A 27414-nucleotide genomic window follows, 5' to 3' on the forward strand; every position below is an offset into this window, starting at 1 on the left:
AGGCCCACTTGACTTCACATTCCAGGATGTCTGACTCTAGGTGTGTGAATTCACTATCGTGATTATCTAGGTTGTGAAGATCTTACTTGTATAGTTCTTCTGTGTATTCTTGCCACCTCTTCTTAATATCTTCTGCTTCTGTTAGGTCCATACCATTTCTGTCCTTTATTGTGCCCATCTTTGCATGAAATGTTCCTTTAGTATCTCTAATTTTCTTGAAGAGATCTCTAGTCTTTCCCATTCTATTGTTTTCTTCTATTTCTTTGCACTGATCACTGAGGAAGGCTTTCTTATCTCTCCTTGCTATTCCTTGGAACTCTGCATTCAAATGGGTAATCTTTCATTTTCTCCTTTGCCTTTCATTTCTCTTCTAGTCACACCATGTTGTTTAGTCTCCATGTAGTCACTTTTTTCTTATTTCTTTTCCTGTGGTTGATTTCTAGTTTCATGCCATGTGGTCAGAGAAGATGCCTGAAATAATTTCTAAGTTTTGTGCCCTAGTATGTGGTGAAGAGGAACTAAAAAGCCTCTTGATGACAGTGAAGGAGGATAGTGAAAAAGTTGGCTTAAAGCTCAACATTCAGAAAACTAAGATCATGGCATCTGGTCCCATCACTTCATGGCAAATAGATAGGGAAACAGTGGAAACAGTGTCAGACTTTATTTTTGGGGGGCTCCAAAATCACTGCAGATGGTGATTGCAGCCATGAAATTAAAAGACGATTACTCCTTGGAAGAAAAGTTATGACCAACTTAGATAGCATATTTAAAAGCGAAGACATTACTTTGCCAACAAAGGTCCATCTAGTCAAGGCTATGGTTTTTCCAGTAGTCATGTATGGATGTGAGAGTTGGAAGGTGAAGAAAACTGAGCACCGAAGCATTGATGCTTTTGAATTGTGGTGTTGGAGAAGACTCTTGAGAGTCCCTTGGACTGCAAGAAGATCCGACCCATCCATCTTAAAGCAGATCAGTCCTGGGTGTTCATTGGAAGGACTGATGTTGACGCTGAAACTCCAATACTTTGGCTACCTCATGCGAAGAGTTGACTCATTGGAAAAAAGCCTGATACTGGGAGGGATTGGGGGCAGGAAGAGAAGGGGACGACAGAGGATGAGATGGCTGGATAGCATCACCGACTCGATGGACATGAGTTTGAGTAAACTCCAGGAGTTGGTGGTGGACAGGGGGGCCTGGTGTGCTGTGATTCATGGGGTTGCAAAGAGTCGGACACAACTGAGTGACTGAACTGAACTGAACTGATGTGGTTAATCCTAGAGAATGTTCCATGTGCACTTTTAGGATCTCTGTTGCGCTGTTGATTCTCTGTGTGGAAGATGTGTCCATTGGTATGAGTTGCAGGTTAAAGTCTACTATTAATGTATTCCCACTGATTTCTCCCTTTCTGTTTGTTAGTATTTGTTTTATATATTTGGGTGCTCCCATACTAGGTGCATATAAGATGACGACTATATTATCCTCTTCATGTACTGATCCTTTTATCATTATGTAGTGTCCTTTATCTTTCTTTATAGTCTTTAAAGCCATTTTGTCTGATATGAGTATTGAAACTCCCACTTTTTTTATCATTTCCATTTGCCTGAATTATCTTTTTCCATCTTCTTACTTTCAGTCTGTGTGTCCTTTGCCCTAAGTTGGTCCTCTTGTAGGCTGCATATTGTAGACTCTTTTTTTTTTTTTTTTTTTAATCCAGTCTGCCACTCTGTGTCTTTTGATTGGAGCATTCAGTCAACTAGCATTTAAGGTAATTAGTGACACATATGTATATGTTGCCATCTCAGACCTTGTTTTCCAGTTGATTGTTTCTTCTTTCTTTTTGTTTTTTCTTTCCCTTTTTGTGGTTTGATAATTTCCTTTTATTTTAACCTGGGTTCCCTTTTTGGTTTTTTGAATCTATTGTATGTTTTTGATTTATGGTTGCTCTGTTCTTCAAGTATGTTAACCCCTTCCTATATCTGCTTGCTTTAGACTGATAGTCATATAGGCTCAAACACATTCTAAAAAAAGATAAAGAATATGCATATTCTTATTCTCCTAACTCACATTTTATGATTTTGATGTCTTTTTTTTTTTTTACCTCTTTGTATTTATCCTCTTGCTGTTCCTTGTGTTATCATTGCTTTCACAAACAGTTTTTTTTTTCTTTTTGATCTTTATATGTGTGTGTGTGTACTAAGTTGCTTCAATCATTTTCAGCTATGTGACCCTATGGACTGCAGCCTGCCAGCCTCCTCTGTCCATGGGATCCTCCAGGCATGAATTCTTGAGTGGGTTGCCATGCCCTCCAAGGGAACTTTCTAACCCAGGGATTGAACCCAGGTCTCGTATATCTCTTACATTGGCAGGCAGGTTTTTTTTTGTTTGTTTGTTTGTTTGTTTTACCACTAGCACCACCTGGGAAGCCCTTTTAATCTGTATACTGGCTGATTTAAATGATTTATTTCCCAGTTGTGATTTCCTCCTTCAAATATCATCTTGCTGCTTTTTTATGTAGAGATGACCTTTCGATATTTCTTTTAGAATAGGCTTCATATTCTTTTAGTTTTTGCGTGTCTGAGAAATTCTTTATTTCTCTTTCTGTTCTAAATGATAAACTTGCTGGGTAGAGTATTCTGGGTTGCAGATTTTTCTCTTTCAAGGCTTGGAATATATTTCGCTACTCCCTTTTCTCCAGAAAACTATCAGTGTTTCCACAGAGAAATCAGCTGATAGCCTTATGGAGGTTCCCTTGTAATTAGCTGTTTGCTTTTCTCTTGCTGGGCTTGGAATCGTCTGTTTAACTTTTGCCATTTTTATTATGTCTTGATGTCTGTTTGGGACCCTCTGTGCTTCCTGTTCTGGATATTTGTTTCCTTCTTTAGGTTTGGGAAGTTTTCAGCCATAATTTCTTCAAATATGTTTTCAATCCCCTTTTCTCTTCTCCTTCTGGAATGCCTGTTATGTGTAGATTGCCCTGTTTTATATTATCCCATGTGTTGTGCCAAACTCTTTGTGACTCTATGAACTGTAGCCCACCAGGCTCCTCGGTCCATGGGGATTCTCCAGGCAAGAATACTGGAGTGTGTTGCCATGTCCTCCTCCAGAGGATCTTCCAATCCAGGGATCAAACCCAGATCTTCTTCACTGCAGGCGGATTCTTTACTGTCTGAGCCACCAGGGAAGGTGGGGCAGCGGTTGGCTCCCAGTTGGCAGTCCCTTGGTGCAGGTGGCTGGCTGCACCACGGGGATGAGGACAGTGGTCGGGGCTGTGTCACAGGACCCTCGTTGGTGGGCTGCTTGTGCTCCCAGGAATATGGGGGACAGCAACCTGTATCTGCTCTCAGGACCCTCTGCTGTGGCAGAGGGAAGCTCATATTATCCCATAGGTTTCTTATGTTTCTTTTTTTTTTTCATTTGACTTTCTGTCTGTTATTTTGATTGACTAATTGTCTGCTATTTTAATTGGGTAATTTCCATTATTCTATCTTCCAGATCACATATTCTTTCTTCTGTATTTTTCATCCTGCTATTCATTCTCATGAGCTCAGTTTTCATCTCAGCAAATGAGTTTTCTAATTTTTTTTGGCTCCTCCTTATAGTTTTGAATTCCTTTTTACAGTTATCTGCATTTCTGTTGATAGCCTTTCTTAATTCTTTCTGTATTTCATTACTTCCATTACTAGACTGAAGACGTCTGTCTCATTGTTCTTTCAGGGGAATTCTCTTGATCTTTTAACTAAGAGTGGTTCCTCTGCTTCTTCATTTTTATATTTCTCTTACTCTGAGTTTAGGAGAAACCAATCTACTGTAGTCTTGGAGGACTATGTATATGTGGGAGCATCCCTTCATAGCTTGTGTGGGTTTAATTTTTTGGAGGGGTGAGGGCTGTTTTTGGTATGGATGCTTGCTGTCTATTTTTTCAGCATGTGCTGGCTGTTATCTCCTTGATAATGGGTGCACAGGTGCATGGCCCATGCGCACACCCCTGGGAAGGTTGGGGCAGCAGCTGGCTCCCAGTCAGTGGTCCCTTGGTGCAGGCGGCTGGCTGCACTAGGGGGATGAGGACAGTGATCAGGGCTGCATCGCGGGACCTTTGTTGTTGGTGGGCTGCTTGTGCTCCCAGGAATGTGGGGGCAGCAACCTGTATCTGCTCTCAGGACCCTCTGCGCTGGCAGTGATCCGTGCCTCTGGAACCCTAGATGGCGGTGGTGGCTCATGCCGGCCCCTGCAGCTCATGTAGGTGGCCCCCTGATGCCTGAGAGCATGTGCAGAGATAGAGGCTCCTATGGTGGGCCCGACCCTCTCTTCACATGCCCCCCAGCAGTGGCTCCTTGCCTCTTTGGTGGTCCCAGACTTCTTGAACTCCCTTGGTTGTAGTGTATCACACCCTAGTGCACTTGGGCTGGCTTGCTGTCTTCATGCAGCCAACCGTAGTCCTCTCCCCAAGCCTGACCTTAGGCTTGAGCCTCAGTACCCAGGCCCCTTAGTACGAGCATTTGAGGCTAGGGTGTGCCAGTCAGCACCGCCCAACCGTGCAGGACTTCTCTGCTTGCCCTCTGCACACCTGCCACCATGCTCTCCTCTGAGGCTCCGAAGCTCCCTCTCTGTCCTAGCTGATCTCCCCGCCAGCAAGGAGACCTTTCGTCTTTCACAGCTCCCTCCCAGGGCCACAGGTCCTGTCCTGATTCCTTTCTCTCTATTTTTCTTTTGCCTTACCCAGTTGCATGGAGATTTTCTTGCCCTTTTGGAGGTCTGAGGTCCATTGCCAGCATTTAGTAGATGTTCTGTGAGAATGATTCCATGTGTAGATGCATTTTTGATGTATCTGTGGGGAGATGGTGAGCTCCATGTCTTGTTCCTCTGCCATCTTCATTCACTCCCAATTGACTCGTGGGATATAATTTATATCCAATATAAAGTTATTGGATATACTGATAACTTTCTGAGATTTTTTTGAATGTTAAATATATAAATACACAGAAAATAAAACTTCTAGTCAATTTGAAATGGTAGTAATGCAGGGTACTGTAACATCAGATAGATAAGAACAAGAGATAACAGTTATTGGATGCTAGCAGAGGATGCCAGGGAGTGTTGTTCTTAGACACCTGCTCCACTGTGGGTCAGAGAGAGGGAAGCTGTTGTGTCTTCCCTTCAAGGGTGTCTCTCGAGGCACTGATTGCATGGGAAATGACTGCCATTATTCTGTGATTGAGTCAGTGTCCGGCATATCCTGGACCTATTGGTAGCTTTATTATCTGTTATGCCAGAGCTGCAATGGGTCAAAAATTGTCCTTTTTAATTTTCACGGGAATAGAGTAATTTCTTGAGAAAATTAGGCTTTTGTTGTGTTTTAAAATTATGCTTTAAAATGTTTAACCTTACTCCTTTCAGTCCCTTTTTATACTTCGGACAGAATGGTCCTTGATGGTCGTTCTCTGGGATCGAGTGCACGTGTGAAGAATTCTGCGACACTTAAATTGTTTCTTTACACACTGTAGCAGCCCTGCAGCAGGAGTGCAGGCTGAGAAGTCTTTCCATTGGCCTCCCTTTTAAAGTGTCCCACCTATTTCCTGTGAGATGGGGCAAAGATTTCTTTTTTAATTTTAACTAGTTTATTTATTTACTTATTTATGACTGTGCTGGTTCTTTGTTGATTTGTGTGGTCTTTCTCTAGTGGTGGTGAGCGGGGGCTGCTCTTCACTGTGATTCTCAGCCTTCTCACTGTGGTGGCTTTCTCGTTACAGAGCATAGGCTTTATGCATGTGGGCTTCAGGAGTTGCAGCTCTTGGACTCTAGAATTGGGGCTCAGTAGTTGTGGCACACAGGCATGGTTGCTCCGTGTCATGTGGAATCTTCTCAGACCAGAGATTGAACCCGTGTTCCCTCCTTTGGCAGGCAGATTCTTACCCACTGAACCACCAGAGAAGTCCCCAGTGATAATTTCCTCTCTCTTGGGTTTTCCAGGTTGCAAAAGTGAATGTAATTCTGCTAGGAAGCTGCTTCTTCCAAGTCTCATCCAGTCATTCCATTCATATATGAGTTGTGGTTTTAAGAGTTAACTTTTTTTTTTCCTAGTAATATTCTTTGCATATTTAGAACTTCACTAACTTTAGAGTGGAAGAAAATCCCTATGCTGGAGGATCATTTATGCCATGGAGTAAAGATGCTTTTGGCATTGGCTGGTGGTAAAACCTTGATGGTTTTGGTCAAATGTTAATTGTTACTAAGGGGGATTTGAGTTGGAATGCTGCTATCTGATGTGCACTCAGGACCTTGTGTTTTGAACACCAAGGTAGTAAATGTGGGTGTGGTGGGTGGTGGACCTGTTCTATGGAAATCTCCAGAAGAGAAGGCTGTGCTGTACAATATTATGGCCTAGGGATTTACAGTGTATGCAGTCTTTCTAATATTGGCACAAATACATTGTGTAAATCCTTTTAGATACATTGTCTACAATAAGTCTTTGATTCTTGAATGCTGTATAGGCTTTGCAGTTTTCCTTTTAGTTTAAACCTCTCAATAAAAGTACCACTACTAATTCTTTTATTTCAATATACTCTAGTATATTGGTTTTTGTTTTCAGTTTTCCCTAGTATTATATATGCTTACTCAAATAACTTTTTTGAGTCCATGGTATTTCATTTAAAAGTTTGCATTGACATGCAAAATTTCTTAAGAGACTAAAAAGATAAAAGGTTTTGAGAGCTTCTCTGTATTTTACTTTTTTAAAAAGAAGTTTTATTGACCTTCAAGAAGTGCAGGTTGTTTAAGCTCATTAAGAAGCAAATGGACAAGAAAAGAACTATTTCAGGATTCCAAATAAATGCATTTGAATACTCTGAGGAAAGTTTTGTAAGCCATGAGTCTCTTCATTATTAACATACAAGTGTTATCTTTGAAAAGAGGAATATAAACAATGAGGTTACATTAGAGATAGACTCTTAGAAATATGTACTTGTACATATTTTCATATTTTTCCTATTGTACAATATGTATATATTGTGCATATTATCCCCTACGCAACACCTTTCAAAGCTGCAGACCAGTGCTTGCCTCCTGGGAGAGCTGAGAGATATGATTTCTCCATGGGAGGTGTTACACTCTGCAGCTATCCAGGATGCTCAGCAATTATATCTCACTGTGCTTGCAGTGCTGTTTTGGTTAAATGGCTTTCAGGGTGTGAAATGTTTGGATAGTATTCTGGCAGTTTCTTCAGGATATAGGGTTTGATGTGTCTTTATTTCATTTTTGGAAAAATTAAAAAATGTATTGACTCCATTGGATCTGATGTGTTATTGGTGGGCAAATAAGATTGAATAAAAACTGCAGTGATTGAGGTGGAGAGATATTTGTCTCTGGGCTGAAAATGTGATGTAAGTGAAGAAGTGATACTGGAAGCATTTTATCTCTGGCTTGGATGGTATCTCTAAGGAGCCTCATTTGATTTTAAATTCACAGATCATTTTCAGTACCATCTGCTTTGGGATAATAAGAGCTGAGCCCACCACCTCTGGCTTCATCACCATCTAGATCCGGTGGACAGCTGTCTGCATCTCTGGCCCCTCTCTCCTGCATTAGGCACATCCTGCTGAGCTGTCACAGGTCTTGGAGGGTCACCGAGTCTAAAACTATACTCACTCTCTTCCCCACCCTCTGAACACCTGCCTCCCAGTTTCACAACCAAGGCATGGCATCCAGCCTTACCCTACTCTTTGGTTCTTCCACCTCCCCAAACTTGAGCTTGACATCAATCACTCCTTCCATTTTCTCTACTCTAAAATTTTCTCTTTGATAAGGCTGGTAATTTCTGTTCCCATTGCCTCTACTTTTGTTGGAACAGATCATCTAACATTGAGATCCTAAATACTCTTCCTGCCCTCAGTCTGGGTATTTTCCAGTAATTCTCTACAAGGCAAGAGAGTGAACTATTTAAAAAAAAAATTATTTATGGTTGTGCTGGGTCTTTGTTGCTGTGTGCAAGCTTCCTCTAGGTGCAGAGGGTGGGGGCTACTCTCTAGTTGCAGTGCACAGACTTCTCATTGTGGTGACCTCTCCTGTTCCAGAGCACAGGCTCTGGGGCACACCGCTTCAGTAGTTGTGGCACTTGTTCTTTAGTTGCCTAGGGTATATGGAAACTTCCCGGATGAGGAATTGAACCAGTGTCCTCACATTGCAAGGGAGATTCCTATCCACTGTACCACCAGGGAAGTCTGAGAGTAAACTATTTAAAATACAAAGATGAATTGGCTACTCCCAGATTAGAAACATTTCAGTGGTTCCCTATTGCCCTGAGACTAAAGTTCATAAACTGACACATATATAAATGCAACATATTATATATAAATAATTATATACTATATATGCTTGTTTGCTTGTTTAGTCACTAAGTCATGGCCAACTCTTTTGTGACCTCATGACCTGTAGCCTGCCAGACTCCTCTGTGAATGGGATTTTCAGGCAAGAATACTGGAGTGGGTACCCCGTGCTCCAGAGGATCTTTCCAACCCAGGGATTGGACCCATGTCATCTTGCATTGGCAGGGAGATCCTTTACCATTGAGCCATCTGGAAGTTCCATATACCATATATACTTAAAAAGCAATTGATTTAACCATTTTTAAATTTAAGTATAGTTGATTTACAATATTGTGTTAGTTTCAGGTATACAGCAAAGTGATTCAGATCAGAGAAGAGGCAGCCACTGCTTTTGTGGCCTGGTTTCCAGGTGTGGCTTGGTGAGTGGTCTTTCCTTTGTCTTTAGCCCTCCAAGACTCTGTAGGACAAAGAATGCCCTACAGGAGGGTTCTTACTATTTAAACTATTTGGAGTGGATTCAATTAAAGTCTTTAGTATATAATCAATTTTAGATGTTATACATCTCTTCCCCTAGTGTTTTATCCCTTTTTTTGAATTTGTTGTGTCCTTTGTTGAACAGAAGTACTTAATTTTGATATTATCAGATCTGTTTTCCATACATGGTTTGCGATATTTTCTTCTCATTTAAGAAGTTGTTCCTTAGGCCAAGGTCACCAGCATTGTCTCATCCACAGCCTTCCATAGTGTTGTCACTTCATCATCTGCATCTAAACATCTTCTCTGTCCAGAGACCTCTTGAGTGTGTGGTATGACATACCTGGCAAGACAGTGTTCTCAACATCATCTCCTAAAGAGTTTTTACTCACTGTTTTTTAATGCCAACTTTATATTGTTCCTGTATGTGGATAAGTCCATGTCTGAGGGTCTGTTCTTTTCCTTTCATGTGTATTTTTCTGTCTTCATTGGGTACCAAACAGCTCTCATAAATGTACTTTGCAGTATGTCTTGTTACCCGGAGGAGAAGTGTCTCCTTTTTCACATTTTGAAGGTTATCAGGACTTAGCCACTGATGGGCTTGTAGTTTTCTATATAAATTTAAATTAAGTGGTTGAGGTTCTGAGAAAGTCCTGATAGTGTTCAATGTATTAAATTTGTAGATTACATTGAGGACAATTGTTATTTTAATACTATCCTCCAAGACAGTGGAAGACCTCTGTGTTTATTCAGATCATCCTTTATGTCCTTTTAATGGAGTTTCAGGCCTTTTTGTAGCTGGTTTGTGTTCTTTGCTGAGCTGGTTTCTGGGTGCTTCCTGTGTTTCATTGCTTATAGGAGTGGGATTTTACTTTTATATTATCTCTAGTTATTGTTGGGGTAAAAAACATTTTCACTGTCTTTCTGTTGTAAGTTTTATGGGATCTCTCTTGTGAATATTTTTTAAACCTAAAGGTTAGTCAGTAATATCTATGGTTTATAGCTACATTTCTAACACTAACTCAGATGTGTGGTTTTTTCCCTCCACACCATGAAGCAGTCCTGCAATTCAGCTGAATTCTGACAACACTGTTTACCTGCAGATGCTGTCGGATTCCGCAGATTAAGGACTCAGTCCTGCAAGGCCGCTGGCTCTTCAGATGCTAGTCACAGGTCCACTTGGGCTTCTGACCGAGCAGCTTATAGGTTCCACCAGCCCCCTTCTTGGGTTTAATTCATCTTTAGTGCAGCTCCTAGAACTCAGAGAAGCATTTCATTCAGCAGATTACCAGTGTGTATTATAAGAGGATATAACTCAGTACCAGTTAGATGGGAGATGCACAGGGCAGGGTGTGGGGATAGGGCAGGGAGCCCCTGGGTACTTCTCTCCCCAAATCTCCATGTGTTCACCGACCCAGAAGCTCTCTGAACCCTGTCCTTTTGGGTTTAACTGATTAAATCATGGGCCACTGGTGATTGAATCAGTCTCCAGTTCTGTTCCCCTTTCCTCCCTGGAGGTCAGGGCTGGGACTGAAGGTCCCAACTCTAATGACACAGTGGGTTCTCCTGACAACCAGCCCCCATCCTGAGGTTCTTCCAAAAGTCACTGTGTTAACATAAAGTTACGTGTAGTTGAAAAAGCTTGTTGTGAATATCAAGACACCTTCTTTCCACTCCAATCACTTGGGAAGTTCCAAGGGTTTTATGAGCTCTGTACCAGAAATTGGACAAAGACCAAATGCATATTTCTTATTACAAACCACAATAACACAATAGTCATATGGGTTTTAAAGCCAGCCCTTTAATTTTTTTTAACAGCAAAATAATTGAAACAGTCATAGAACATAGTATACATTGTGTAGATTCTTTTGAAATTGTTATGACTTTCTCTTTGACCTTACATATCCTCAGTTTTCATGAATCTGTGCTCTTTGGGGGGAGCTATAACCCCAAACTCCAGAAACATTATTAATATTTTAGTTTAGTATGTTGTGTTTTACAGCCAAGATTAATGCCATCTCTAATTATTCAAACATACTTCAAAAGCGTCATTTAAACAACTGTATATTTTATCCAAACAGAAAACCCTGCCTTCTTTGGTTTCTGCTGCATGCTTCTCCCTGGCTTGCCTCCTACATTTTGGGCCTGTTTTGCTCCCTTCTCCTGGTCCTCTTCTTCCCCTGAACCCTTCTTACTAAGTGTTGCTTCTCCTGGCCTCAAGCTTAGTCCACCCTAACATCCATCCTGGGCAGTCCTTTCCCTACATATGGATGACTCCATATTCCAATGTCTGGCTCAGATCTCTCTATGAAATCCAGATGCAAATTTCCTTTTGTCTTAAAAAAATCTCTATGTGACTGTGGGAGGAGATCCAAGCTGAAGTTCTCTTCTCTAAATCCACTCTGCTCCTGGTTCATTGCCTGCCTGGTGGGTGGTAGTGGCATGTGCACAGCCCTTTACACAGGTTCTGAAGCCAGAAGTCTGGGAGGTGTGCAAGTTAGCAAGTTCCTCACACCTTCTCCTCAGGCCCACCAGTCACTGTCTCCCGTTAAAACATGCCTCCCAAATTAAAGCAAACCTCACTGCCTCCTTCCCAGCAGAGCTCTCAATGCTCTTCTCAGAAGTATTCTGTGGCTCTCCATTGACACGGGCAGTTGGTGCTGAAGGAGAAGATCGAATGTGTTCAGGATGGAGGAGCTAGATTTGCTAATACTTCGTGTGGCACACTCAGCATCAGAGAGACATCCCTCATGGAGGGTCCAGCCTGGGAACCATTTGTCTTGGGAGGAGTGAGTTCACTGTTCAGAGACTGGTTGGAGATCAACTGATGAGACCACGACCCTGGAAAGGCTGAACTTGACCACTGACGTGCTTCCCCTAGAAGAGTCAGTGATATTTGACTTCAAAATTTCAGAGCAGCAGCGGTGATCTATGTGTCTCATTCCTTTTATTTGGGACTGCTTTAAATAGGTAAAACCTCTTTAGCTAGAGCTATTTGAAAGCTTCCATTTATTATAGTCACTTATGGATTTATCTTAACAGATTGAAATTAAGTTTTTTAAACCATTTTTCCTTTTGACATTTCTGACTTTTTTTTCCTTTGAACTTTCATTTGTTTCACAATCTTTGAAGAAATTACCAGAGAAATCCATAATCTAACATAGGTCCTGAAAAGGAGTCGGTTGTCATTATCACATATGTTCTATGATAATCCTTGGTGGATTTTATTAGATTGTTTAGGTTAGATTTCTTAGCTTGTTCTTGTCATATTTCAGCTTGATCAATTGAAGTTGCATGGTTTCTTCTTCTTGAAAAAAGCCAAAACTATAAATTTCTATAAATTTTAGTAGACTGCAGTGACTGTAGTCAGAGCTCTCTACACCCAGTCACTTGAATGCTGTGTCTGTGTGATGGTTTACTGTAGTTGATGTTGAGCACATTTTTTTTTTTTTTTTTTTTTTTTACTGCTCTTCTCTGTATTCTCAGCATCAACAAAGATGCATCATACATGAGTCCCGAGTCACCACGCAGAGCAGTCCACTTCTTCAAAATAGTTTTGATGACACATTACAGGCACTTATTGGAGAAGGCAGGGGCAACCCACTCCAGTACTCTTGCCTGGAAAATCCCATGGACGGAGGAGCCTGGTAGGCTGCAGTCCATGGGGTCGCGAAGAGTCAGACACGACTGAGCGACTTCACTTTCACTTTTCCATTTCGTGCATTGGAGAAGGAAATGGCAACCCACTCCAGTGCTCTTGCCTGGAGAATCCCAGGGATGGGGGAGCCTGGTGGGCTGCCGTCTATCGGGTCGCACAGATTCGGACACGACTGAAGTGACTTAGCAGTAGCACAGGCACTTACTATCAGGACTCAGACAACCAGCAAATCTATACTCAGTCTGTAGGGTTTTATAAAATTTAAAATATTTCCATTTCCCTTCCTTACCTGGTGTTTAGAGCATGCCAGTGGGCATCTTCCTGTGAGAGTGTCTGGACCAGCACTGGCTGTGGGCTCAGTCGGCTCTGAGTTCTGGGGAGCAAAGAGCTCCCCAGCTTGTACTGAGCCCTTTGTTAGCTGTGTTGTCTCCGAAAGAGGGGCCCAGTTGGGTCCTTGAGCCTCCTGTGATCTGTCCAGACATTTGACCACAAGTTGGCTTTCTTCTCTCAAGAAAATTCTAGATGTTTATGCTCCTAAGAGCTCCTTAGAGCCTTTCTCTCTCTGTAAAACTTGCAGCATTGTGAATCTGACACTAGACATGTTAATATCCATTTGACTGTACTTGGCCTTATCTCTTTTTCTTACTCCAGCAAAGGTCATCTGTATATGATGATTGACAATATGTGATCTCTCTTTCTTCACTACATCATATTTGCTGGGCAACGACCTCATTTCCTCTTTTTAAAGAATATTTACTTATGGTGTACTGGGTCTTCATTGCTGCAGGGGCTTTTCTCTAGTGGAGAGCAGGGGCTACTACTCTTCATTGCCGTGCACAGGCTTCTCACTATGGTGGCTACTTCTGTTGCAGAGCGTGGGCTCTAGGGCACGGGGGCTTCAGTAGTTGCGGTTCCTGGCTCTAGAGCACAGGCTAAGTAGTTGTGGCGTATGGGCTTATTTGCTCCACAGCATGTGGATCTTCCTGGATCAGGGATCAAACTCATGTCTCCTACATTGGCAGGAGGATTCTTTACCACCGAGCCACCAGGGAAACCCCTCATTTCCTCTTACTATTGCAACTGATAGTTAATTTTGGATTTCAGGAGAAATTTATTAGATATGTCTGAGCTATAAAATCAGAAAAAAATTAACATAATGAGATTCTTGTTTAAATTCATTTTGCATCAGGTATGTGGCCTATATAAACAAAAACTTATGTTTTATGCCTTTCAAAATATAGCAATTATATTGTTCATCCTTCAAGCATTAAAAAATACACAAAAGGAAAAAATATCCATTGTGCGTTTCTATGCTGTTAAAATGTAAATTAAAAACAGAGAGTAATGATGTTACAGGACATAACGCTCCCACCTAGCCTTCCCCCAAGTATAACCTGGATGTCACTCAAATATCTAGGCCTTGACTTCTTTACAGGCCAAATTGGAGGAGTGAGTCAAATCATCTTTGAGATATCTCTAGTTCTAAAATGCTGAAAATTAAGAGGTAGATTGTCATTGAGTAATTTAATCCTAATAATGACAAAAAGTACAGTAAAACCAGAAAAATTCCAGGCATGATTCAGGCTAGTGGGGAAAAGGTCTCCTGTTGTCTCCAAGGGTAAGTTTCTGTATTGAAAGTTTCTCTTCCTGTCTGGACACTATACTGTGTCCAGTAGATGAAGAAGGAGCCGGAGGCTTCCCTGCTGTGTGCTGTCACTGTTCCTCTCTGTCTCTTCTTCAGGAGTGTCCTGCCCGTGTTGTCCTGTTAAAGTGTTGGCAGTGAAGGACAGGGAGCATGTTTTCCTCCTGACAATATCCTTGCTGGACCTAGGACATTCTTTGATAAGTGATAGGCTCCTAAATCCCACTCCAGTATTCTTGCCTGGAGAATCACATGGACAGAGGAGCCTGGCAGGCTCCAGTCTATAGGGTCACAAAGAGTTGGACATGACTGAAGTGACTTAGCACACACGCACACACACAGACTCCTAAGTGCTTCGTTGTATCTTGTCTTTTTTTTTTTTTTTTTGTATCTTGTCTTTGCTGCATCCCCCCACCCACCCCATTTTCCACTCAGAATGTTTAATTAAGAGAGTATGTCCTATAAAGAGTGCATTTAGAGTGTTCCTTCTGGAGCCTTGCTCATTGTGACAAGCTTGCGAGCCCCCACAGGGCACAGAACTCGTGGTCTCTGTCTTTTATATCTTAGTACAGAATGTTGGTCAGAAGCCTTTCCCAGAGTTGCTGGCCCACACAGAAGTGGAAGATGCCTGGAATAAGAATTAGGAGAATGGAGTGTGTGTCCAGTTTTGGCTCTGTTGCTTTCTGGTCTTGGGACACAGGCACATTCTGGAACCTGAATTCCTCAGTTGGTGTCTTTGAAATCATGGTGATAAATCCTTGCTGTGCTTTACAAAGCTGACAGTAGGTGTGGACATGCCTTTTACATCGTGTAGTTCTATCCAGACAAATGTTTTCTGTCTTATGGTGTCACTGCTCACCTACCCAACAGAACTCCAGTGCAGAGACCCATGATCTTACCTCATTGCCCCAGAAGATTTGTTGTGATGGTAAATAGTCCTTTATGACTGTCCCCTGGCTGTTGTTTCCTGTTTATCTAGCCCTGTGATATTTGCTTAGCAAAGCAAGAAGACTATTAATATTTATAGATACAGTTAGCCCTTTGTATCCATGTATTCTCTGCATCCACCAATTCAGCAATTGCACATGGAAAATATATATATTTTTAAATTCCAGAAGGTTCCGTGAAGCAAAACTTGAATTTGCTGGGCACCAGCAACTGTTTACATAGCATTTATGTTGTATTTACAGCTGTTTACATAGCATTTACATCATGTTAGGTATTATAAGCAATCTAGAGGTGAATTAAAGGGAGGATATGTGTGGGTTATAATCAAATACTACGCCATGTAATATAAGAGAGTTGAGCATCTGTAGGTTTTGGTACCAAGGGGGTCCTGGAACCATTGACCCCCAACACTGCCCCCCTCTGCCACAGATACTGTAGTGGGCGACTACAAAGAGGCACCGCTTGCTGAAGTTACTAAGTGTATAAGTGTAAATGAGGAGAGGGGAGAGGGGGTTAGTGCAGAAATGATTGGAGAACACTAATGACTAGTAAGTTCCCTGACTGTCATCAGGTGAATGCTATTTCATTCAGCAAGTAGGTTTTTGGTAAACTAATTTCAATCTGCTTTATCTATAGTAAGAGCTCAGTAAACAGTGTTGATTAAACAACAAATGAAAATACAATATAAAATGAAGCTTTAAATAGCTGAGCACTTAGAAAAGTTATGCTTATTCATATTCAAAGGCCAATTATTTACATTTATTGCTGTGGTCAACATGTCCAGTCTAGAAACAGACGCTCTGATCAAGGAGCAGAGTGAGGGGACCAGGAGTTAGGGGGCACCCCAACCGTGTGTCACGTGGGGTAGGTTGGGTAGGGAAGGGGATGTGGAGGGAACCTGGGTCCTCTGTTTCCTGGTCACAGTAGCTGGTCTGTACAGTGAAGAAGCAGCTTTGGGTCAGCCTGTTCTACCCAGTTTAGGTGCAAGGCCTGCAGTGTCTGATGGGGCCGGTGTGTCCTGATTAAATCCCCAGCTATCAATGCAAGAAGCAAAACAGAAAATCGTGTCTCTGTCCATCCCCCCTGCTCTGGTCAAAGTTTATCCCTTGTTGGGAATGGGAGTTCAGTGCAGTCCAGCTAGTATGCAGGTCCTGGAAACTTGTCATGTTCCCACCATAGCAATTTGACTATTTAATAAGGAAAGTTATGTCTGCTATTTTTGCAGAATCAGGAACATACTATGTTCAGCTGTGTAATTTTGATTTACTTCATCTAATACTTGTGACATATTTTTCCATGTCATTAAACCTTTTTTTTTAGTAGCATGATTGAAGATATTTATTGTGAAAATGTGATCATACATAAAGCAGAAGTGTGATGAAGTCCCACAGGCCATCACCCAGCTCTCATGGTTATCAGCATTTTTAATGCTGAAATAGCTTCATCACCACCCTCGCCATCCTTGCTTTATGGACCAACTTGAGATAAATTCCTGACATCATGCCATTTGAATCTCAGGTACTTAAGTATGAATCTCAAAAATGTAATTTTTAATATGCTGCAATGGCATTATTATATTGAATGTAAGTAGAAATCGTTTAGGGTTAGGGTAACCCTAACCCCTAAAGATAACACTAGTCTGTTAAGTAGGCATTCACAGAGCTCTCTGCCACCCTAGATGAGAACAGGTCCAGGCTCACGTGGTATGACCCTTGCTGAGTTCTCAGGTCTCTTTTCCCAGAGGGACAGCATGGGTGCTTGGTGGGTATGCTGTGGATTGGACAGCTCTCCTCTGGGATCCCTCATTTCGACTCAAGGAAGCCTGAGACCTATAAGAAGGCACTAGCGAAGAAAAAAAAAAAAAAAGAAGGCACTAGCGCTGCTTGGGATAGCTGGAGGGGGCGATTTGGCCACATGCATCAGTAATCTGTCAAAATTCACCCCTTGACCCCAAAGTTTCAACTCTGGAAAATCTATCATAGATGAATATCCAAAATGAAGCATCACAAAGCATCCCTCCCCATCGACTAAACTTAGCATGTTTGCCAACCTCTGTTGTGTTGACTCTGAATGACATGTGGGTTTGGGGATGACAGCTTGATCTTTAATTGCAGATTTTTCAGTTGACCTTCTTCTAATGGGTTTCCCATCTATTCACTAAGTAAACACTTAGGGATTGTAATTTTCAAATTTTGTCATTTCTTTGCATTTTTTGGCTGGAATTTTCCTCTACTGAAGACTTTTCTTTAATTACTCGTTATTTAGTCTCTGAGTCATGTCCAGCTCTTTGTGACCCCATGGGCTACAGCACACCAGTCTTCCCTGTTCTTCACCATCTCCCAGAATTTGCTCAGATTTATGTCTGTTGAGTTGGTGATACTGAAAGGTTGTTGCTGAACGATAAGTTGCCGGGATTCTTGGCCTCCAGAGGAGACGAATTCAATCTGGGGCCAGAGACGAGACTGGATCGCTCAAAGTTTTTGTGTAATAAAGTTTTTATTAAAGTATAAAGGAGATAGAGAAAGCTTCTGACATAGGCATCAGAAGGGGGCAGAAAGAATACCCCCCTCCTAGTCTTTAGCTGTAAGTTATATAGTCACTGACAGTCTGTTAATGAAAAGAAAGAAATGTCTTAGAATGGCACCAGATAATTCATCCCTGGCCATAAAACAATTGACCTGAACCTTGTAGAAGGGCAGATTACCAACAAATAGTTTTGTTTACATAGATTAGGGGAACAATACCTGAGTAAGTAGGTTGGGCCATTTGGCAGAATTTACAGAGTCTGGGGTAAATTAACATAGCTTTACGATAAACATTTCCATTAAAAAATGTATTGGTTAACTCAAGGTTTGAGAATAGTTAGCTTCAGGTGAAACCAGGTGTCATGGCAACACAGCATTTTAAGAGAAACCTCCTTTTAAATTTGTATAGAGAAGAAAAAACATATCGCTGGTTTGTTTCCTCCTGCTGCTTAAGAGAGATAAAAATGTCTGGCACTTGCAGCTTATTTCCTCTGTTTGGAGACCCCTGGCCTTCCTGCCTGTTACCCTCTCAGTACTATCTAAGCATCTCATCCTCTGTTGCCCTCTTCTCCTTTTGCCTGCAGTCTTTCCCAGCATCAGGTGTTTTTTTTTTTTTCCCCCCAGTGAGTCAGCTCTTCATACCAGGTGGCCAAAGTATTTGAGCTTCAGCTTCAGCATCAGTCCTTCCAATAAATATTCAGGGTTGATTTCCTTTAGGATTGATTTGTTTGATCGCCTTGCTGCCCAAAGGACTCTCAAGAGCCTTCTCTAGCACCATACTTAGAAGGCATCAATTCTTTGGTGTTCAGCCTTCTTTAATCACTGCTGCTTATCATTAGGTATGTTTTATTGCCCCAAAATACAGTTCATACTGGAAAGGTATGATTTCTTTATTTCTCATTAATTTTCTGTTATTTGTGGCAATTTGATGCACTTGCATTCTCCAGTGACATCTACTGAGTTTTACTTTTCTTTTTCCTTTTCATATATTGAATGTGTTTGACTGATTATTCTATAATAACATGATTTCTGATGACTGTATAGTAAGCTGTCATCTATATAAAGCTATCCTGCTATCCTTTTTTTTTAATCTATGTCTTTGTATTTGGACATTTCAGTTTTGTGTGTTTTTTTTTTTTTTTTTTTTTGCTAGTAACAAGCCATTTTTTACTGTACCAGGAACTGTGCTGAGACGTTTACATGTGTTACCTCATCTAATCTTCACAATAATCTTGTGATGCTTCATTTTTGTTATTTATCTGTGATAGATTTTCCAGAGTTGAAACTTGGCAGTCAAGGGGTGAATTTTGAAAGATTACAGATGCATGTGGCCAAATCTCCCCCTCCAGCTATCCCGACCAGTGCTGATGCCCTCTTATGGGTCTCAGGCTTCCTTGAGTCCAAATGAGGGATCCTGGAGGACAGAGAGCTCACTGCCGGTTTGGTGGTTCTTGAAAATCCCGCATTCTTCCCCAGGCTGCCTGTTTTATTATACGATCCTTAGGTTCTTCATGTAGATGCCTCAAACATTCCAAGGAGGAGTCCTTTCTCTGTCCTCCTGATGCCGTCAAGAAGGCCTTCCCTGTTTTAAGGGGGAAGAGTGTGTGCAGACAGGTTAGACTATAGGATCCTAAAGAAAAATGGGAAGAGTGGAGTGGAGGCCATGGGATGAGCCCTGAAGCGTGTGTACTTAACACATTGAGCAGAGAAGCCAGTGAGGGCTTCAGGAGACTGTGGCCAGCAAGGTGGAGGCAATGGCGCATCGGAGGATGAGAGGAAGGTGTTCTAAGGAGTCAGAGTGAGTCAACAGTGAGAATGTCTGAGGGCGTGGACATGGAGTGAGAATGTCTTTGGTGTCATGCTGGTTACCGGTGTCTGTTGCACTCAGGATGGCCGTCAGATTAGACTTGTCAGCGCAGAGTGGACCGAACCAGGAAGGAGGGCCAGAGGTGGCAGGTGTCGGTAATTCTAGCTGGCAGGCTTTTCTTTTTCTTTCTTTTCTTTTTTCTCTAGTATTTATCTATTAATTTAGCTGCACTGAGTCTTGTTGCAGCATGTCTGACCAAGGATCAAACCCTTCATCCCTGCATTGAGAGTGTAGAGTCTTACTCACTGGACCACCAGGCAAGTTTCTGGCAGGTTTTTTTCTAATTGAAGTATAGTTGATTTACAATATTGTGTTAGTTTCAGGTATACCATACAGTAAATCTTTTGCAGATTGTAGACTATTACAAGATATTGGGTATAATTCCCTGTGCTATACAGTAAATCCTTATTGCTTATCTATTTTATGTATGATAGTTTGTGTTCATTAATCTCATGCCCCAAATTTGTCCTTCCCCACTCTTTGATAGCTATGAGTTTGTTTTCTATGTCTGTGAGTCTGTTTCTGTTTTTTATACATGCACTTGTATTCTTTTTTAGATTCCACATATAAGTGATATCATATAGTATTTGTCCTTTCTTTCTGACTTATTTCACAAAACATTATACACTCTAGGTCCATCCTAGAATGCCATGTTGCTGCAAATGGCATTATGTCATTCTTTTTATGGCTGAGTAACATTCCACTGTATATATGTGCCACATCTTCTTTACCTATGAAGGGACCTTTAGGTTGCTTCTATGTCTTGGCTATTGTAAATAGTGCTGCTGTGAACATAGGAGTGCACGTATAATTTTGAATCATCTTTCTGAGATATATGCCTAGCTGTGGAATTGCTGAGTCATATGGTAGTTCTGTCTTTAGGTTTTGAGAAACCTCCATACTGTTTCTCATTGTGGCTGCACCAATTTACATTCCCACTAATAGTGTATGAAGGTTCCCTTTTCTCCACATCTTCTTCAACACTTTGTTGTTTGTAGACTTTCTCATGATATAGCTAGTATTTTTGATGTGAAAGGAAACCAAGAAATAGGACAGTAGCTGGTAGTAGGGAATGATGTGGGGTCAGGGAGACTTTTTAAAAAACTAACGTATTTGAGATTCTGGAAATGTCTGGTCAAGAAGGGCATGTTCATGACTCAGAGAGAAGGAACAGTTAAAGAGTGAAGTTTCATGCATGCAGCAAGGAATTCGATTCAGGACACAAAGGGAAGAACTTGCTTTTGTCTGGAGCAGGGTGTCCACCATGAAGAGGAGGCAGAAGGAGGTGCAGGGGTGTGTATTCCAAGTATACACAGTCCCAGATTCTTCCATGTTCTCAGTAAATAAAACTTTGTAAAAATTTTGAGAAGTTCATCATCTCACTGGAAAGAGTGGTTTGCGGGAGGCACCTGGAAGCTGAGTTGAGAATGCAGAGCAGGGTTGAGCCTTACTGAGGTTTATGGTTAGGGTGGTAAAGTGAGAACAGGTAGCACATGTGTCTTACATGGTGTTGAGATGCTGAGGTCTAGGCAGGGGACAGGGGGACAGCCAGGCTGATGTGACAGGGAGAGCAGGACTGGGGTGCTGGTATGTGAAGGCTTGGCTGTGGTGCTGGAGTCTAGACTGACCTGGTTAGCAGGGGAGTGACCTCACATGTGACCGTGATTGATTCAGGGCCCACATAGGGGAGAGAGGTTTACAGGAGATTGCAGAACCAGAGCCAGAGGTCATGGTTGGGGATTAGATATCCATATATTGATTCATTGGTGATCAAACATGAATTGGTGATTCCATGTCAGGTCTTCCTTGAAGTTTTGGGGAAATGTGTTGAATAGCCACAATCATCTCTTGAAATGGAGCTGACATTTCCACAAGGAGGAACGGTCTGAGACTCACGTGAGTTTAGGGCCCAGCTGCTCTCTGAAGGGTGGAGGGGGTCTTGGGAAAGGGTGGTAGGTGCTGTTTTATTATTTTTTAAAATCTTATTATAGTTGATTTATAACATTGTGCTAATTTCTGATGTGCGTGCATGCGTGCTAAGTTGCTTCAGTTATGTCCAACTCTTTGCGACCCTATGAACTATAGCCCAACAGGCTCCTCTATCCAAGGGATTCTCCAGGCAAGAATATTGGAGTGGGTTGCCATGCCCTCCTCCAGGGGATTTTCCTGACCCAGGAATCCAACCTGTGTCTCTTGCATCTCCTGCATTGGCAGGCGGGTTCTTTACCACTAGTACCACCTGGGAAGCCCAGTTTCTGATGTACATCCAAGTAATTCAGTTATTTTTATATATATATATATACACACACACACACACACACACACACACACTCTTTTTTTCAATATTCTATTCTATTGTGATTTATCACAGAATGTTGAACATAGTTCCTTGTGCTCTATAGTAGGACTTTGTTGTTTAATCCATTGACTATATAATAGCTTGCAACTGCTTCTCCTAACATCCCAATCCTTCCTTCATCCACCTTGGGTGTGCTATTTTTGGAAGGGTGGTCAGGAAGGTCTCTGGGTGGAGGTGACAATTGAGCAGAAACATGGATAAAGTGAGAGAGGGTGGGTCTTACAGACATCCTAGGCAGAGTGCTCTGGTGCAGAAGCCCCAGGGAGGGCTCTTAGGTGCTGGAGGGGGAAGTGGTAGGTGAGCTGGGGGGTGGGGTGGGGGAGACAGGAGGACGCAGGAGGTGGGATCTTTTTCGGTCGTGGCTTCAACCCAAGGGTGACAGGGAGCCCTGAGGGCTAAGTGAGCTCAGACCCAGGCCTGGTGCAAGCAGTCAAGCTCCCAGTGGTGGACAAGACGGTTTCTGTGAGGGTGCAGGAGGCATGCGAGGCGGGGCTCAAGGTCACGGGTGAGTTATCTTCCTAAATGCAGGTGACGATGATAGTAGGAGTTGAGGTGGAGACCAGGGTGGCAAGGGATGAGGTGAAGGACTTAGTGGGGGAGAGAAGGACCAGAAGGAGTGGATGAAGAAGGAAGAGCGAGGAGAGTTTCAAGGGAGCAGAGGGTTTTGAAGGAGTCAGGTCATTTCAGAATTGCTTGTGGGATTAAGAACCCCATCTCCCCCACTCCCTGTCCCTGAGATGTGTGGGATTTGACATAAATGTCTTCATCTGAGAGGCTTGTGAGAGGAAGCCTCTGGGGCACCTGGGCTGTTGTGAATACAGGACTCCAACCCCAGGGCGAGTTTGCCACAGAGAGAGCTGGAGAGCTGGAGGTGGGGTCCCAGGGGGGCTGTGGCATTATGGCTTTGAGCACAGGCTGCCGCCCAGGGCTGGGAGCTGCATCTGAGATGCTCAGGTTGAAGGGTGTTTGCTCCTCAAGGCACGAAGCTCTGACGTTGTGCTTCCTTCTTTCCCATACTGTTCCCCAACCACTTAAAAAAAAAATATTGTTTTGTCTGTGCTGGGTCTTCATGGCTGCACAGAGGCTTTCTCTAGTTGTGTGAGCAGGGGCCTGCTCTCTGTTGAGTCTTCTCACTGGTGGTGTCTCTTATTGTGGAGACAGGCTTTAGGATGCGCCAGCATATGTAGTTTCAGCTGGTGGACTCGGTAGTTGCGGTGCATGGCTTAGTTGCTTTGCAGCATGTGGAATTTTCCTGGACCAGGGATTGAACCCGTGTCTCCTGCATTGCCAGATGGATTCTTAACCATTGGACCACTAGGGAAGCCCTCTCCCCACTTCTGATAATTTTTTGATTCGATGCACACACACACATTTTTTCCACTCTTGGATGTACACACACAAACACAAGACCTGGTCTCCCATGTTTTCTTTCATACACAAGATTGAGTTATAGGAAAGAGTTAATTAGTCTTCTGACCATTTGCAGACCTACTGTAAGATGTATTTATAAAATGGGTTTATTGTAATAATAATCAATCACTTGAGAACTGAGGGATATGGTTTCCTAAGTGTGGATCCAGTGAGGTGCAGACAAATTTAAGTTCTATAGGGAAAAAGCTTTTTATTTCTCCTCAGAAACTGTCCTGGGAGACCAGCAGATGTTCTCTACTGACCTACAGGAATGGAGAAAACAGAGCCTCTTCTGCCCTGCTCTGTTATTCTCTGTATCAGAAGTAGATCTTGACTCTTTAGTTTTTGTTTTACAAACAGAAACAGGAAGAGACACAAAAATTGCGTGACTACTGTCCTGCAGAGCTGAGTGTGTATACATTTGAAATTTAGATGTGACTGATATATAGAGCTGGGCCTGGCTTTCACAGACCCAAGCTGAAAATGCTTTTTACATTTTAAAAGCTTTTCAAAATAAAACCCAACCAAGGAAGAACATAAGCAGAGGCTTTCCATAGCCCTTAAAGCCTAAAATATTTACTATTTGGTTATTTACAGAGAGTTTGCTAACCCTGGTCTAGACTGATAATTCATTTCCAGTTCTGACCATGATGTGAATGAGTCTTTGTCAAAGAATCGTTGCATTGTATTCATTCAGAAACCCTAAAAGTACTCACTGATGCTTCTTATGTGCAAGTGGCCAGGTTTGCAGGATGTCTGCCTGCTGTCAGAAAGTTTATGTTTTAGTAAGGGAGGGAGACATTAAACAAATAACTGCACAAATAATTAACTAAAATAATTAATGACAAAGGAGCTTTGAAGGTTGCCAAAAGAGGGCAGATGGGGGGGGGGGGTCTCTGGGAGCGTTTCTGGATAAGTGGTTTCAACCTAAATTTGAAGGTTGAACCTGCTCATAGAGGAAGGGCAGGAGCAGGGCAGGAAGTGAGCAAAAGCTGGTGGCAGGGAAGGAGACTCCCTGTTCCTTCCACCATAGTCAGTTAGTGCGAAGCCAGTGGGATCATTTCCGAAGGATAGTTAAGTTAGAGAGTGAATTGTGTTGGGACAGATGAGGGACTGGGCCTGTGGGTCTTGGCTCCGGGTGACCAGTGACATGCCAACTCCTGGATGCCCCTCCCCAGAGTCCTGCTGTCCCCATTGCCAAGACCCAGAGCCCTGGGCCCACTGGGCCCAGACACCGCTGCTGTCTCCTCTCTGTTTGCTTCTCTTCTCTAGTCTCTTCTAGGAAACTAACAAAAGCCTGAAATGTGGACCTATCCTAGAGTGATGTTTCTGAGGCGCACGTGAGGAAATGTTGCGTTTCTGTCACTTCAGGGTGACGTTTTCTGCTGGCCAGCCCTCCCCGCTTCCAGGGGCTGGTGCCTGTCTTCCTCTCACCCCCTGCCCTGGCCCCCACCCACCATCGCCATACAAGACTGTGAATATCAGCCCCTGACATTTCTTAGCCAAAATGGGGGCTCCTGGCTGCCTCCTCAGAGAGCCTTTGGCGACGGCAGGAGGATTTCCAAGGAAACCCAAAAGCCTGCGGCTTCTTCACATGGCAGAAGATGGAGGGCCCATCGCGTGGCCCCTTTGTCTTTGGGGGAAAGAGGTATTGGGGGATGGGAGAGAGACCCGGAGGCGACCTTCCCCGTGTGGTACCTGGGCCGCCCACGGAGTCCTCTCTGCGCATGGCGCGTGGCGTAGCCTGGGCAATGGCGCCGCCCCAGCTGTGATTGCCACCTCTCCTCAGGGAGTCTGAGCTGGGGACCTGCCAGTGCTCCTGCCTAACGACCGTGTCTCACCTGCAGGGAGAACTCTGCTGGAGAAGCTGTTCAGCCAGCAGGAGAACGGGCCTCCAGAAGAAGCAGAGAAGTTCTGCTCGCGAATCATCGCCATGGGGCTCCTCCTCCCTTTCAGCGACTGCTTCCGGGAACCGTGCGGGCAGAACGCCCAGTCCAGCTCAGTTCCGTTTGATGTAAGTAGGAGAGTTCACAGGACTCGCTGGCTGAGAGGCAGCTGCAGTGGCAACAGCGGCTCTGATGTGTGTCTGCCCTTCACCCCCCTTCATGCGTTGCAGGCCTCCCTGCCCCTGCCCCACGACAGCTTAACACGTCTGTTTCCTTTCTGACGAGGTTCTTAAGTATATTTGTCAAACTTCCTTTTCTTAACACATGGCCACTCTCAGCAATTTTCTGGCCTGCTTTAACCAGTGATGGGTTTTGAGTGGCTCTGAGTCAGTGTTTCTGACTTTACTGGTCATGGATGTACCTGCAGAAGCAACTCCGAGGGTGGAAGCTTTGTTCCCAGAGGCGGCAGGTTTCTGAGGGCCTTGCAGCGCTATTCCCATGTGTTCATAGCTCATCTGTGTACAGACTGTTGACACGAAGCAGTCCGGTCTGCTTTCTCCCCGGCTCCCACTCACCAAGAGGCTTAATTCTGCAGAACAATCATTCCTGGCTCTTTCATAATTCATAAGAAATGACAGCATAGCTTTCAAGCCAGAGTATTGCTCATCTTCCTCAGGTATGTGGTACATGTGTGACTTGGGGGCTGTGATGAGTGGGCATCTAAACCCAAATGAGTGAGAATTCCCACACAGGATTCTCTCATGAGGAAAGCGGAGAATCTCGGCTCCCTGTGTGGAGCACGGAGTTTGTGCCATAGAGAAGTGGGTCTCATCCATGTGGGCTGCTTATGCCTTTGCCCTGCTTCTGATTGCACCCCTGTCTCCTCTGTGTGTGTGTACCATTGAACAAGGGTGCTGTAGTGAGGAGTGCGGAGAGATACCGGAAATGAGCCCTGGTTAAGATCAAGAAGAGAGAGTAAATCCCAAAATGCCCATATGCATCTGTTGTTTTTTTTTTCCTTGCTATCCTTTACCCATCACAACTGTGGTTTCCCTTCAGTTTTAGGAAAATGAACTACAGAAAATATTGTGAGATCTTCTTAATACTTTCCATGTGAAAGAAGATTCCCTGGGATGTACTGTGATTTGTGAGGCTTTCTTCTTAAGATTGACTGATCTATCCATCCATCCATCATCTATCATCTATCTCAGTATCTATCATGTCTATATCAATCTGTATCTATCACTTATTATCTCCATCCATCCATCCATTCATCCATCCACCTGTCTGTCTATCTGTATGTCCATTCATGACATGGCACTTAACCACTGCTCAGTAGATCTTTTTCTTTTGTGAGAAGAATTGGATAACTAAAAACTTTTCCTCCCTTTCCCTTTTTGAGGGCTGTGTGTGTTATTGCAGGGATAGAACCTGGAGACTGTGGTGGGCTAAAAGCTTTAGTGAGCTGTGTTCTAGGAGATATATCAATTTGCAACTACAAATTAAAATAAATATGGACAAAGGCCAATACAAATCACTCCTAACACTTGCTTTTGATTAAAACTATTCCCAAGTTGACTGCATTTTCTTCCCTTAAAGCTCAGAAATAAAGTCTATTGTTTAGTTGCTTAGTCATGTCTGACTCTTTGCAACTCCATGGACAGTAGCCCACCAGGCTCCTCTGTCCATGGGATTCTCCAGGTAAGAACACTGGAGCGGGTTTCCGTTTCCTTCTCCAGGGAAAATAAAGTCTATCTGTCAATTAATGTGGAATTGAAATAAACTGAAAAGAGTAATCCTATTTCCCCCTTTTAAAAAAATCACTGAACTACCAGTTTCTTGCTCCTCACCTCCCTCTATTCTTCTGTTAGAGAGCCTAACATGACCAGCCTCCCAGCCTGGTCATTGGAGGGCGGCCGGGTATGGCATAGAGAGTGAAAAGCCAAATAAGTGCAGCCCCTTACTATGGTATGAAGTAATTTCCTCAGAGTGGGGAATTTCTTTCCCCAACTTTGTGTGGTTGCATTTGCTGACTTTATTTGTTGGCTCTGTGCTACCTCTCCGTCCCCAACCTCCGCGCCCCCTCCCCCAAGTCAAACCTAACTCGAAACAAGAAACGTTATTTCATATATTTAAATGGCATATCAACAACAGAAGTATGCACTCACTGTATGCATGGTCGCAGTTTTTCTTCAAAGCCTGGAAGAGGAATCAGTATAAACAGGTCTTAGTAGGGGAAAGGGGAAGAATGCACTTTCTGTGGGGAGAGGAGTTTCTGATAATTAGCCTCTCCAGCTGGGAAGATTCTCTGCTGCTGGGAGATTTTC

General features: G+C 43.1%; 1 protein-coding gene across 1 annotated transcript in view; it reads left to right on the plus strand.

Moving 5' to 3' along the window:
* Positions 1–27414, plus strand: part of LOC122446681 (formin-2-like) — a 336772-nt gene that overhangs the window by 9106 nt on the left and 300252 nt on the right. Inside the window, 1 exon segment of the mRNA XM_043477163.1 lies at positions 25049–25215. Coding sequence (XP_043333098.1) covers positions 25049–25215 — 167 coding nt within the window.

Source organism: Cervus canadensis, chromosome 8 (genome assembly GCF_019320065.1).
Source record: "Cervus canadensis isolate Bull #8, Minnesota chromosome 8, ASM1932006v1, whole genome shotgun sequence".
Classification (NCBI taxonomy): domain Eukaryota; kingdom Metazoa; phylum Chordata; class Mammalia; order Artiodactyla; family Cervidae; genus Cervus; species Cervus canadensis.